Source organism: Notothenia coriiceps, unplaced genomic scaffold (assembly GCF_000735185.1).
Source record: "Notothenia coriiceps isolate Sejong01 unplaced genomic scaffold, NC01 NC01_scaffold00011854, whole genome shotgun sequence".
Lineage (NCBI taxonomy): Eukaryota > Metazoa > Chordata > Actinopteri > Perciformes > Nototheniidae > Notothenia > Notothenia coriiceps.
In genome coordinates this window covers 276280-289740 of record NW_011344555.1, presented here as the reverse complement: position 1 = coordinate 289740, position 13461 = coordinate 276280, and the positions used below count along the sequence as shown (strand labels likewise).

At 39.7% G+C, this 13461-nt stretch overlaps 2 protein-coding genes across 2 annotated transcripts; both read right to left on the bottom strand.

The window, feature by feature from the left end:
• Positions 1–1359: 1359 nt before the first annotated feature.
• tmem165 (transmembrane protein 165) lies at positions 1360–7380 on the bottom strand. Its single transcript, XM_010773056.1, has 6 exons — positions 7363–7380; positions 7050–7275; positions 6769–6944; positions 4905–5087; positions 4084–4189; positions 1360–3002 (listed from the first exon to the last, which is right to left on the bottom strand). Exons 1-6 carry the CDS (start codon positions 7378–7380, stop codon positions 2926–2928), a joined length of 786 nt encoding a protein of 261 aa, XP_010771358.1. The 3' UTR covers positions 1360–2925.
• A 645-nt stretch (positions 7381–8025) lies between these two features.
• Positions 8026–10345, bottom strand: srd5a3 (steroid 5 alpha-reductase 3). Its single transcript, XM_010773019.1, has 5 exons — positions 10062–10345; positions 9725–9876; positions 9472–9657; positions 9151–9276; positions 8026–8828 (listed from the first exon to the last, which is right to left on the bottom strand). The coding sequence occupies exons 1-5, from the start codon at positions 10283–10285 to the stop codon at positions 8569–8571; spliced, it is 948 nt and encodes a 315-aa protein (XP_010771321.1). The 5' UTR covers positions 10286–10345; the 3' UTR covers positions 8026–8568.
• Positions 10346–13461: the final 3116 nt, after the last annotated feature.

Here is a 13461-nt window from a genome sequence, read left to right as displayed (position 1 = left end):
GTGTTGTTTCTGTGCATATACAGTAGCTAGAGTATAGGTCAACCTTTACACTCCTCTTTTTAAAATCCATTTGTGGTCCTGTAACACACCAATATATAAAAAAGACACACAACAGTTCTCCACATGTAGAGGGAACCTCCATGTGCAAACAGCCCTCTGGAGCGTGGTATAGGTGGGGCGCTACACCTACAAGAATGTAAGTATTTAGCATGAGACGTGTGGCTGTGAGAGACTTTGCACAATGACAAGACATGCAGTAAATGAAGAGATCCAAGTTATTTTTCTATTACCGGGATAAACCTCATTGAGCTTGCATTAGACTCATGACATTAAAGAAGGTAACGGCACAGCTTTCAAATGTGCGAGCATGAAGGATCTGAACGAACTGTGACATTAACACAAAGACTGTTAAGCTCCTTTCCCCCCAGAAAGGTCTGGTTACTAGAGATGATGGTTATGCAAAGACTTTGTTTCCAGCCTATCAAGTTGATTTCCTTGATGCAGGGTATTGAAATTGACCCAAGCTTTTTAAAAGAGAACACTAGTTATTTTTTGTTGGTAATTTCCAAGCTAGAAAACACAGGTGGGAAACATTTTTTGTTATCTGAAGAGAGGGGATCCCTAAATGAAATTGTGGTAAATGTTGTTTGAATGTCTATAGGTGTCCCCCCTCCGTTCATATTTGTGTGGCGTTATTGTGTGGCTCATGAAATGTACTGCTGCAGTATACACGACTAAGACACATCTAAAACACTGAATAGTAGATCATCCAGGTCACACCTGTTATCAGCGCAGGTGTTGGACTGCTTTCAGGTGTGACCTAAGAATCAACGTGCAGAATTTCAGCCCTGCTAGAATGGCTAGCTAGCATTTGAAATGTTTGGTCTTGCACCATATTAATGGATGTGCGGTCTGAAAACCAAACCTATTTTTCCATCATTACAAGGAGAGACGTTCAGTAACCATACCTAGTTATACTAAACTGTTCAGTTATATGCTCATGCTCAGATGGGATATAAACGCTGCACTTTTTATATCCACTACTGCCACCTGCTGGTCACTTTTAGGCTCCAGTTTAAAGCTCTTCTACGGGAAATGAACTACTCAGAAAGGATCTGAAATAGGACCACATTTTCATTTAACATTCCTTCACTGCTTGTAATTCATGAATTATTGCTAACAGTATACACATGTGCATTTATTTCATGAGCCAAACCAATCATAAATGAAAATAAATGTGTAAGGCAAAATGATCTATTGTTTGCTCCCCATTCAATTTGAGAATAAAACAGTAATGAGGTCTGTTGATTTGTTTCTAGGTTTGTCCACTCAGCTCAAAACAAAAAACAGACGACTGGATATGAAATCAGACAACACATGAAATATTTTTATTGAGCTATTTAGATGTATAGGCATTACAACCAACCTGTATCACAAACAGAAGTATTTCACAGCTGGGCACAGCCTGTCAAATATTGACAATGCAGCTTTAGCCTTTTTACCTTAAAAAAATATGTCCATTCCTTGTTTATAGTTACCTCTCCCACCCTTTCTGCTGCTACAGTACATGAAGCTAAATAAATAGATACCACTTTAAATAAAAAGGTGAAACGTCGCTGCATTGTTCAGGTGTTGCTGTAGCTACAACACAGCTGCTTATGGCTAAAGGAGTGACTTCTAATGGACGTTTTTAGTTGGATACATGATGGTTTCTGTCATTCATTCTGTAACTGATGTTATCGTTTATTTAGTGATTCGGGGCAGCAACGATAGAGGCAGCGAGGTTCGTATTTAATGGCTATAATCACGTAGGAAGCGTGAACGTGTGTGGGAGAGTGAGGCAAGTACTGGCCTTTCTTCAACCTGTTTTGTTCAATACCAGCACCCAAACTGAAAGCAGGAAATGTTGAAGTACCCCGATCAATATGTCCAACATGTGATTAGCGTTTTGAAAATAAGCACATAAGCAATCTTAAGCTGTGATGTAGCTCCAATCCAACATAGGTTAAGCCACACCTGGACACAGAGGTTTCTAGTGGTTCGTGTGTCTTTAAAAGACTGCTTTTATTTGAAACAGAAAATAAATTGAGGGACATTTTGGGATGAAGCCTTGAATAAAATCTCAAATCATATATCTCAAACACATTCTTTTAATTAATAATGTGCTGTTGGTTATGTTTGCAGTGTATTTCTAACACTGGGAAATTATATTATAATGTACTCCCGCTTATTATGCGGCAGATCAGATGTATCACTCAGAGAGGAAGATGGAACAACTCCTGTAAGAGTGAACTGGCAGCTCGTCCAGTTATTAACCTGTCACCTGACAGCACCTGGGCTCATGACGAATAAACATTTAAAAAAACAGAGAAGAAGAGGCAAATATTTGTAAATGGACTCAGTGTCTAATTGACGGCTTAGCGTTGAGGGAAGTACTGCATGTCAGGCTCTGTCGGGGGGGGCGGTAATCAGTAACAATCCAGTCCTCCTTCGCTCACACACCTTGTGATGAGAGTACAGCTCTAACTGAGAGCTACAGTCAAATCCAATACTCTGCTAGCCTCTGAGCTTTGATGAGCTTTGTTCCCATCAAGACGTACAAGTCAGACTTTCAGAAAAAGATCCAGGGATTTATTTCCTACGTTATCCAACTCCTGTACTTCATAAAAATAAAGCATTGCTTAGATAACAGCTCCAACACGGCTTTAATGTACATTCACTGTTAGGAAATGTTATTTAATGAAAACAAAAGGGAAGTCTTTACCCCCCAGAGTTAGATTGTGGTGGAACAGAGGCTAGCTAGGAGATGAGGAAAGGACTGTCTGTTGGACACACACACAGAGTCAAAACTACAGTCTCTCTACAGCAACTTAACCAAATATTACACGTATGTACAGAGAAAAAACCTGAACGTCTCTCTTCAAATTAAAATCCAGCGTCTGGCTTGATGAACAGGGCCGAGAAGGCGAAGGCCAGAAAAACTATCCCACCGATGATTGTCACTATGGAAGCAAAACAAGAAACAAATCATTGAATTATGGGGTTAGGCTATAAAAAGGACAATTAACTGTGTATATGGTTTTAGCAACACATTTAATTATAAGATAGGAATTATGAAAAAGAAGTCTTAATCCAAACAATAGGCAAAGCACACTCATTCTTTGCATTTTTCTCTATACATTACAATTTATCTGACTTAATATTAGATTTTTGAAATAGATCAACATATACTTTTTGTGTATCCATGCTGCTCCAAACTGCTTAAGGAATCTCCCAGCTGGTTGTGGTGCTCTCAAGGGTAATGATAAGCACTAATGTTTGAGCTGCTCTGGTCGCTCTGTTGCTACGGTACACTGACCGGGTCAACTTATGCAAACACTAATGGATGGATAATAATTTGCCCCAGGGAACTGGGAGCATGGAAGCACAAGCAGTAGTGGCACAGTGTCATTAATGCTGAATCATGAAAACTAATAACTTTTTTAACTGACAAGGTGTAATACCCTTATTCACTCGTGTGCAGTGGATAGCCAATGCTCATGCTAGTGCTAATGGGGATCCTAATAAAGACAATACAATCTACAAATGTCAAATGAGATCCACTGTGTTTAAACGTAACTTCAACATTTATAAAGAGCGTAGAGTACAATTTAATAACGGAACTTTTCAAAAGTCAAAGTCAACTTGATTGTCAATCTTTCAGTTTGTGTGTACAGACAGAAATACCATTTTCCACAATCCCGAATATAAAAATACAAATAAAATATGTATATCCTATATATATATACACAATCAACAGACACATTTATACATGTGCACACATTAGGATAAAAAAACACAACAATCAATATATACTAGTACTTTCTTGTTTATTTCTTTTTTTTTAATTTGTATTGTTTTATTGTAAAACGCTTGTCTTTTTATGCTGCTGCAAAACAAAAAGGTCCCAAATTGGGATCAATAAGGTACCGTCTTATCTTATACAAAATAACAGTCCCTTCAATATTTTTGGGATACTACTAATCTACATTAGTGCAAGATTGTCCATAGCAGCATAAAAAATACAAAAAAGAACTTTCTCACCTGTTCTGACAGATATTTTCTGGGCGATCATTCTCCCTCCTACCACAGCCAGTCCTGTACACATACAGTGTCCAAGTGTACCGCCCACGGCGACTCCAAATGGATCCTAGGATTTAAAAAACAAGTCTCTTTCACACTGACGCTTACGCAAATTATATATTGCCTTTCCTACATATTTGCAAATCAGCATATCAACAGAGGGGCGGTGCATACTGTGTGTGGTGTGGCTCAAAAATATAAAGAAATAACTTTTTTCACTGAGAGCCACATCCAGAAAAATATTCGAAGGGCTGGGCCACTCACTAGAGGTGAGGTTTAATGCATCATAAGTGAAGTTATAAGTTAGCTAAATCAATCAAATGTAAGTACATTATGCTTGATACAACAGCCTACATCAAAGCTTTCCATAGGGTTTCATTTATTTTGTTAGCAGCTCATTCCTTAAAAACAGAAGCCTTAGATTGCTTATCATAAGAGGAAATATGAAGGGTATATTTCAAGGTTGTAAATAAGTTATTGGGCTTTTCTCTTATCAACTTAGATTTGTTTGAACATATTTTCAACTTTAATCAACTGAAAGTGGGCTTATTAACACATGAACACTACTGTGTAATATATGTTTACAGATATATTTAAGAAGTACAATACAAGACAAGCTTAAGTTTCATTTGTGGGCCGCATTCCATTATACTTTTGAATTTGCTGAGGGCCGATTCAAAATGGCCAGCGAGCCACATTTGGACACCCCTGCTGTAAGGTATACGATTTTAAAAAAAGGTATTGAAGACACATGCTTTTGTCTTAAAGTTAATGTAACCAACCTCCCGCGCAGCCAGAATAATTGTGGTCAGCTGCGAGCGGTCCCCCCACTCTGCCAGGAAGGTGAGGGTGAGGGCCTGGATGAAGATGGGTGAGATGATGCTGTGCCAGTTTCCCTGAGGCAGGGCCGTCCCAGTCCCAGCCTCCACATCGGCCGTCCCATTGATCAGCTTGGCCCGCTGGAGCTGCAACGACAACACAAAGCTGAAGCAAGAGCACCGTATTTACATATGGAAATATGAGAGTATTTTTTAATTGTATAATGTTTCACTCTTTTACACAGTATCTCTCACTAGACACAGGGATACATGTCATATCAGGAAAAGGGATTTCTCACAGTTTTAAACAGTGGCACTTTTTGCGGTACTATTTCAGGTAAGTACAATGTGTGGATGTTGCCTTCTATACTAGGTAGGAATACAAATAAAATAAAAAGTATTTATGAAAGATTTGTTGTTCAGCTCAAGAGATAAAAAGGCATATCTGTATGGAAAACTGAACCATTACCTATATATTAGATTAGATTTACTTTATTGATTGGTAAGAGTGTCTTTGTAAAGGCTTGTTTGTATGTATACATTTCTTTTTTAATATTTGTATTCTCTGGGATGGGAAAACAGAATTTTGATCCCCCTGTCACAAATAGAGGAATTGACAATAAAGTTGAGTTAAAGGTATTTTTAGGTCTTAAAGGGGACCTATCATGCAAAATCCACTTTTTGATGTCTTTTATACAGAGATGTGTGTCCCCGGTGTGTCGGGGAACTCACGCAGTGTCAGAAAATAAAACCCTCTCTCTATTCCTCCAGGGTACAACGGAGCTGATCCAGATTTGCCTCCGATTTGACGTCATATCGGAAATGCAGACCCACAGCACTATCAGAAACGTTGCTATCAGAAACAATGCCCGACTGTTTTGGACGTAATATGGTTGGTGTTCACATTAGCATCGCTAACACTCAGAGCTAACCTCTACTGAAGAGAGCATGTGTGTGAAGAAGCAGGATATAAAAAAAGAAACTCACCTTGTGGTATAACCGGCAAGAGAGAAAGCCTTTGAGCTCCATACTGTTTCAGAAATAATCCATGATAATCCATGATATGGCGTTTCATCACGGCAGTATCTGCCGGTAGAATCTCCTGCGTAAGCTCCGCCCCTCTTTTTATCAATTAATTTTCTTTCTTTTTTAAAGCTTTATACCCAAAATCAGCACTTTTCAAGCAGGAAGTGAAATAGAGGGATATGAGGCATGGCTAGAATGGATGATCTGTTTGGTATTTTGAGCAAAACACTTCATAGACATTTTTTATATATCTGAGACCTATGCTATGGCCTAAAACTGGCATGATAGGTGACCTTTAAGCGAGCTTACACACGGCGTGCGTTGACGCTTGGCTTGTCTGAAGCTTGGGGAGTTAACGCGAGCAACTGGATATATAAACTCCCCAAACAGGCGAAAACCTACCAGTTCCACCCACTGTCTCTGCCACCTCCCTCCATGCCTAGCTCCTCCGGTTTGTATCCCGGTAGGTGAACAGGGACTGATCACATACCACCGGGTGATTCCCTACCACTACGATGATTTTGTCCTCCATTTTTTGGCACATGAGGAAATGAACTGCGGTATGGCTCTCTCGGCATACACGCGGTTTGATTGGCTGGCGCTTGTACTGGCAGATTTGCATAAACGGGATTTGATTGGCTGACGCTTCCGTCGAAGCTTCAAAAGTAGAACATTGCTCTACTTTTTAAGCTTTGCTCCCACAATGCAGTTCGGCAAAGCGTGACGTCACTCCATTCAAAGTGAATGGGCTTCAACGCACGCCGCAGTGTGTAAGCTCTGTAAGAGTAAAACCTTATCTCACCTCTTCATCCTTCTTCTTGATCTCCGCCTGCACCTCCTCCAGCTCCTCCTGGCCTTCATCTGGACTCATCTTCAGCCCCTCCCGCAGCATGCGTATACCGAAGATGGCGAACAGAGCGGTGGACACATAGTAAGTGTAGATTCTAGGGATGATGGTTGTGGCATAGCCAAATAGCACTGGGGGACAAAAATACAACAATTACTTAATTATTACTCAGCAAAAGAGAGAGGAATAACTCATTTTTAGTTGCATGCAAAAATAAATCATGCACTTTTACTGACCAGAAAGACAGGTCATCAGCCCCAAGGCCAGCATGGCACCTGCCAGCACGGTGAGACGGTTGTAACGCATGGCCATGATGGCTGCAATGAAAAAGGTCTTGTCTCCCAACTCAGAGACGATGATGACGGAGATAGAGGCCACAAAGGCATGGATGAAACCCAGGTTCCCGTTGTTGGAGCCATCTTCAGAAACTACTGGGCCTATTGGATGGGTACTTGTGGCTTTCTGCAAAGAAAAGCAGTACAGTTGTTGCAGTTGTTGCAGTTCTAGTCACTAAAAAGCCATTGTGACTTTGTGAAGCAACCGGCTCACACCCACACACGTTTGCATGTTACAACATGTTAACTGTCAGATACACTTCAGTTAAATGGCTTAAGAAGCTCCCATGCTCCCGTTCAGATAAGGTCCACTATATAATACTATAACACTATATACACAGGAGCATGGGAGTTTNGCGAATATTCTTGCGGATGCTCTGGTGTGAATCGCGTCTCTTGAGGGTCCATGCCACAGCATCTCACAATTGGGTGGGAGGTCAGGACTCTGACTGCGCCACTCCAGAAGGGCCCTAATTTTCTTCTGTTGAATCCATTCTGTTGTTGATTTACTTCTGTGCTTTGGGTCGTTGTCCTGTTGCATCACCCATCTTCTGTTGAGCTTCAATTGGTGGACAGATGGCCTTAAGTTCTCCAGCAAAATGTCTTGATCAACTTGAGAATTCATTTTTCCGTTGATGATGGCAATCTGTCCAGGCCCTGAGGCAGCAAAGCAGCCCCAAACCATGATGCTCCCTCCACCATACTTCACAGTTGGGATGAGGTTTTGATGTTGGTGTGCTGTGCCTTTTTTTCTCCACACATAGTGTTGTGTGTTCCTTCCAAACAACTCAACTTTGGTTTCATCTGTCAACAGAATATTTTGCCAGTAGTGCTGTGGAACATCCAGGTGCTCTTTTGCAAACGTGCAGCAATGTTTTTTCTGGACAGCAGTGGCTTCCTCCATTTTATGACCAACTTATGCAGAAATACAAGAAACGTTGACACCTTTACAAGTCTGAATAATCTGTAGTGATTACTTTAATAAACATATTTCAATAAAAAACGCATAGGCTATGTACACATTTACAGTCATCATAACCAGTTCAGGTTCATTTACATAAATCAATTACTTTGCAATGTTTAAGATAACAATGTATCATGTAAAAAGACAAAGTCTTGTAATAAAGGTGATTTGTGACATTTGTAATCACATCAGTCTCGGAGAAACAGTTCAACTGGAGGGACTGTATCTGTGGGAAATGTTTCATGCCTCACATTCACACATGACAGCTCCTGTCAACTGCCTTCATTGTTCTCGTGTTGGCTATGAGCAGCTTGAGAGAGCACATTGTCAGTCAATGCTGAGAGGGGGGTGAGTTTCACTCCCACACCTTCAGTGTCTCAATGTCTCTGATTTTTCTATTGGACTTAACAATTCCCAGAAAAGGAAAGCAAGAAAGATCACACCAATGATAAGTCTTCACAGCACGAAAGGTATAAATGCTTTTCTATGCTTTGGGTATGAATCATATTTGCCAACATAATGTTCATGACAAAGCTGTGCTGCCAGTGCTTGATTGAAGAGCACATAAAGGACGACAAGCCACCAGGTAAGAGACAGGCCTCCAAAGATCAAGCTCAGAGAGACGTAGATCAACAGCTCAGCCAAGTAATGCGGGCAAGACACCAGCTCGAACCAGCCTCCCTCTGGCAGTCTGTGAGCCAGCGTCTCCACCGTTCCTGAAATACACCACAAAAGACAACAAACAAATACGTCAGTCCCCATGTACCTGATATCATTGGTTTATGGTACTCCTCACATTTTGACAATATGCATATAAAGTGTTCACAGTTTTCTTATTTAAAAATTGTTGGTCTTTGCAATATATTTGGTTTTAGCATACATTTCTGAAGAAAATAAACAGTGGTTGGCTTTAAGGCAGCAACATTGCGAACACAATCTAATTATTTTTTGTAGATTAGGAAAACTTCAGCAGAAAAATATACATCATTTGTTGTTTAAGGCTCAAAACACCAAGAAAAGGCAGTTGCACAAGCATACCTGACTTTCCAGTGCGAAGCCCCGCCAGCAGGACTATGGACTGATGTTGCATCAGAGAGGCCCAAATGAAAAGTGCACTTCCAGCCATATGAAACCAGTCCAGCTGAGAGAGGAGGGATCCAGACCCTAAAAAAGAACATCACAAACATCAATATCATCATTCGGTTAATTAGTTGACAGTACACTTGTTGTTGTTGTTCTGTTGAGCTATAGCAAACTCTTGCTCAGAGGTTGTGTTGTGCCCTATAAACTAATCCACTGAAATACCACAGAGCAGTATCAGTGAATAGCAGATGTAGAGGGCTCTGATTGAAGTTTCACCTTTTCCCAGGTGATCCGAGCAGAGCACCGTCAGCCCAAGTACGATGTAATAGCACACACCAAACACATACTGCACTAAATGTAAGGCTCCATCAGAGAAAACACTGACGAACAGGCACTCCAGCAGCCTCCTCAGGGAGTGGACGCAGAGCAGCAGCTGCACCAGCACAGTGGACAGCTGTGGGACTGAAGACAGTATGATTAACACTATGAATCAAACGGGAAAACACAAACTTTAAAAAAGAGAGTCTACCTTGACTGTCGGTGCTCGGTACACCTGTCAAAATGTCTAATAGTCCAGTCAGCCACGATGGGAATGACTGATGGTGATATATAAAGTTTAGGTAGATGGCCAGAAGAAGACCGTTCCAGCCAACAGAGATGGCATAGAAATGCGAAAACCACCTGAAAAAAATAATAACTCAAGATTATTCTGTTTTTAAAAGTAAATTAACATCTACACATTTGACTTTATAAATTGAAAACAATGGAAATTCAAATATATTCAATATAAAATACACAACAATTGAATCTATGATGCATACAAGTTAAAAGGCATTATATCAACTTGTTTCCTAAATCACTGTTACCTTTTAGGGACGTCAAATGCACGCAGCCAGTTGTCTCGTTTGAGAGTTTGTTTTGTTTTTCCGTATCGAATAAGGTCCTGAAATAACAAGTAAAGACGGCCTGTGTCCCATTTTCTCGGCAAGTATGCTGAGATTTTGTGAGCACAAAAAGCGACAAGGAAACATAAAGCCAGAAAAGACCATACAACATCAGTACAGCTAAAGCTAAATGAGCTCCAAATCATTTCTGCAGCTCTACCGGAAACAGGACCGGTGTGGGCAATGTTTTGTGCGACACAGAAAAGGGTCCGTCGGAAAACAGGTGGTGGTGGACAATGGTTCTGGAGGATTTTGAAGGTAGGAAATGTTTGGTAGCCGAATTGTTTAATTGTAAAAATGTAGTTATATGTCACGCATTTGTGGAAAAAGCTGTGCCATATACTAATCGTCCACGAGAAGGCGTTTTTAACCTTGTACCCAGAATGTATATACAGTGTGGTCAGATGATACAGCAGATGGCAGCACCTGAATCTTTAACAAACCAAGTGGAGCCAACATGAGGGCATGGACCAGATGCAATGTGTTTTCTACAGATAAGGTACTCTTAAAAAGATTTTTTCGAAAAGGGAAAGTTCTGTTATACCCAAATAGCTATTCATTTACTACAATGTAATGTCCATGAATCATGCCTGATTAAACTTGTATTACCTTCACTTTGAACATACAACACAAAACGATAATGATGGAATATATGTCACATTATGGCTGCTTTTATTTTTATTCAATTAATTAAATACTACTAGTTAACATAACATTTTTAACTAAGAGTCCAACCTGAAACATATTAAGTCTACTATCATAACAGGCCAATACAATAACCAACTATTCACCAGGGAATAGTCAAGAACCAAGGAAGTTTGAGCATATATGCTTGTTAAATCTCTTACAATATTATTTTAATAATTGCACTTGCTGGTTGCTGTTGATCAGCAAGTGAACAATATAAAAATAGCACATGAGCATTGTATTGGTTTTCATGAGTTGTAGGTACTTTATAAAGGGATGGGTAGTTCAATGTAAAGCATTGTATTGAACCTTTTAAGTTCCTCATGTTTCGTACTGTAGATTTCTTATGTACTGTAAAGTCTTTAGAAGCAATGTAGTCTTTAAAAGTGCAATATATCCTTCTGAAATGTTGTGGAGTAGAAGTAGAAAGGGAGGTTTGCTGTAAACCTTTTTTATATGCTTTGTTGTTTTACATGCAAGTGATTGTTCAAAGCAATCAAACTTCCTCACAATTTGATCTTCATCACAGTGTTTCCAAACCTGATGTTGACCGACCTCATGGCCTTGGCCTTTCAGTCATGCTCGGTTTTTGCTGAGCTTTCCTCTCGTCGTCTTACTTTGTGTGATCTTCCTCTCTACAATGCATTAATGTGTCAAAGGAAAAGAAGTGTGTTTGTGTGAAACACTTGGTAAAGTCTTTGAGGCATTAGATTCCAGGATGCCTCTCAGAGGAGCACAGTATCCTGTCTGAGGAAGTGTGGACTGTTTCCTGTTTCATGTCCTCGGTGTCCTCATTTCTTTTTGACTGTGCCAACAGCGGGACCCTCATCAGGCCCCTAAAACAGTCTAGTTGCTGCTTTATGTGCACTGTTGGATACCATAAAATGTGATTTGTGACACAGAAGATTCAAATCAGTATAGAGAACAGCAGGAAGTCTGAGGAAAATAATTATAAACATTGACAGAGGGAGTGTTGACTATACTATTTCCGCCATTGTTTCTTGAGGGCGCAATGTGCCAGGATGCTTGTGTGGAATCTTACAAAAGCTCCATGTTTTAGTATTCCTGCTAACCTCTGACCAAATGCTCCTAACTGTGTATTCCTAAATCCAAGTTTAACTCATCCTTTCAATTTTCTTACATTTCTTATGCTCACAGGAGTCAAATTCAAACATATTTGGAGAAAACTGAACTCAAATATATATGTTTCGTAACTGCATTTCATTACTTTTATTCTGTGATGTTTTGTATCGGTGCTGATGGGAGCCTGATTAGTTAGCTTCAGCATCAGCTGACTGAGGCGTCTCTTACTGTGTCTCTTTCTCTGTCGGTCTCTCTTTCTCTGTCACTCTCTTTGTCTCTCTCTCTCTCTCTGAACGCACGAGTGCTTTTTTTTCTATTCTTTGAATTGAGGGACATTGACCTTTTGAAGTCCCTCTAATGATCTCAGAGCATAAACACAAACACTGCCAAGATAATTCCCAGTGTGACGACTTTGAAATAGGAGTGATTTTCACAAACACTGTTACCTTAACAAACCAACGCTATTTACTGGTCTTTATGCTTTGATTGTTTTTTCGGGCTGAAAAGACACATTCTGTATTAGGGGGAGTATTGAGTCTTTTGGAGATATTATGCAGATATCACTTGCATTAAGAGGTATGTAAAATGTATATAATTTACATGTTTATCTATTATTGTGCAGAGTTCAAAGTATTCCCTTCATGTTAAATGTGAGAAAACAAAAGACAAAAGCAAAGGGAAAAATGAAAAAAAAAAAATCTGTTTCTAACTTTTTCAGAGGTGCAGTTGGGGTGGAGTGTCCTTCAGGAAATGTTGGTTTGGAGGAGGCTGGGCGTTTGGACGGCAGAGAGTCCCTGTAGAAGAGACCAGGCCAGGAATCATGTGGATGTAGAACATAACATATAAACACTACACCCTGCTGAGTCCATGCCAATATCCCAAAAACACAACTCAGGTGAAATGATAGTTAGTGATAACTTGGGTTTGACTTCTAAGCCTTAAAATACATCTTAGAGGGGGCATACTGCAGGCATTGTTTTAGTCTTTTGTCACACAGAGTTGTGCTATTTTCTATTTGTAAACCAGTATGGAAACAAAGTTTAAATATTAAAATGACTGGACAGACACAATTAGGAGCATTTAGCAGCTGAACCAGATATTCCCTCAGAAGTTTGTGGAGGAATAAAATCATAGATAAAAGAGTGATGATAGGACCTCTATTCCCCAGGTGGACACAAACATAACTCTGAATTCATTGAAATGTTGCAGCATTACACCTGGAGGTGTGAATAAGCAAGTTGTGAGAGGTTTAAATTAACCCATTTATAATAAATAATATTCAAATGTTTTGCCGCAAACAGGTTCTAAACTGTCAAAGACCAAGGTTTTGAATAAATATACCAGAAATACTTGAATTACCAAATGAGTATTAAAAAAACGACCTATGGTTGAAAGCAGCATTTTCTCAACTATTGTATTTAAGTAGAGATTAAAGGTACTTATAGTTCCTGTGACTATTTTACTATTTAATGTTACTCAAGACCTTCCAGAGTAAAATAAAGTGATTTTACTCGCCCTTTTTTTATTTGAAATATTTAGGTAGTTATTAATA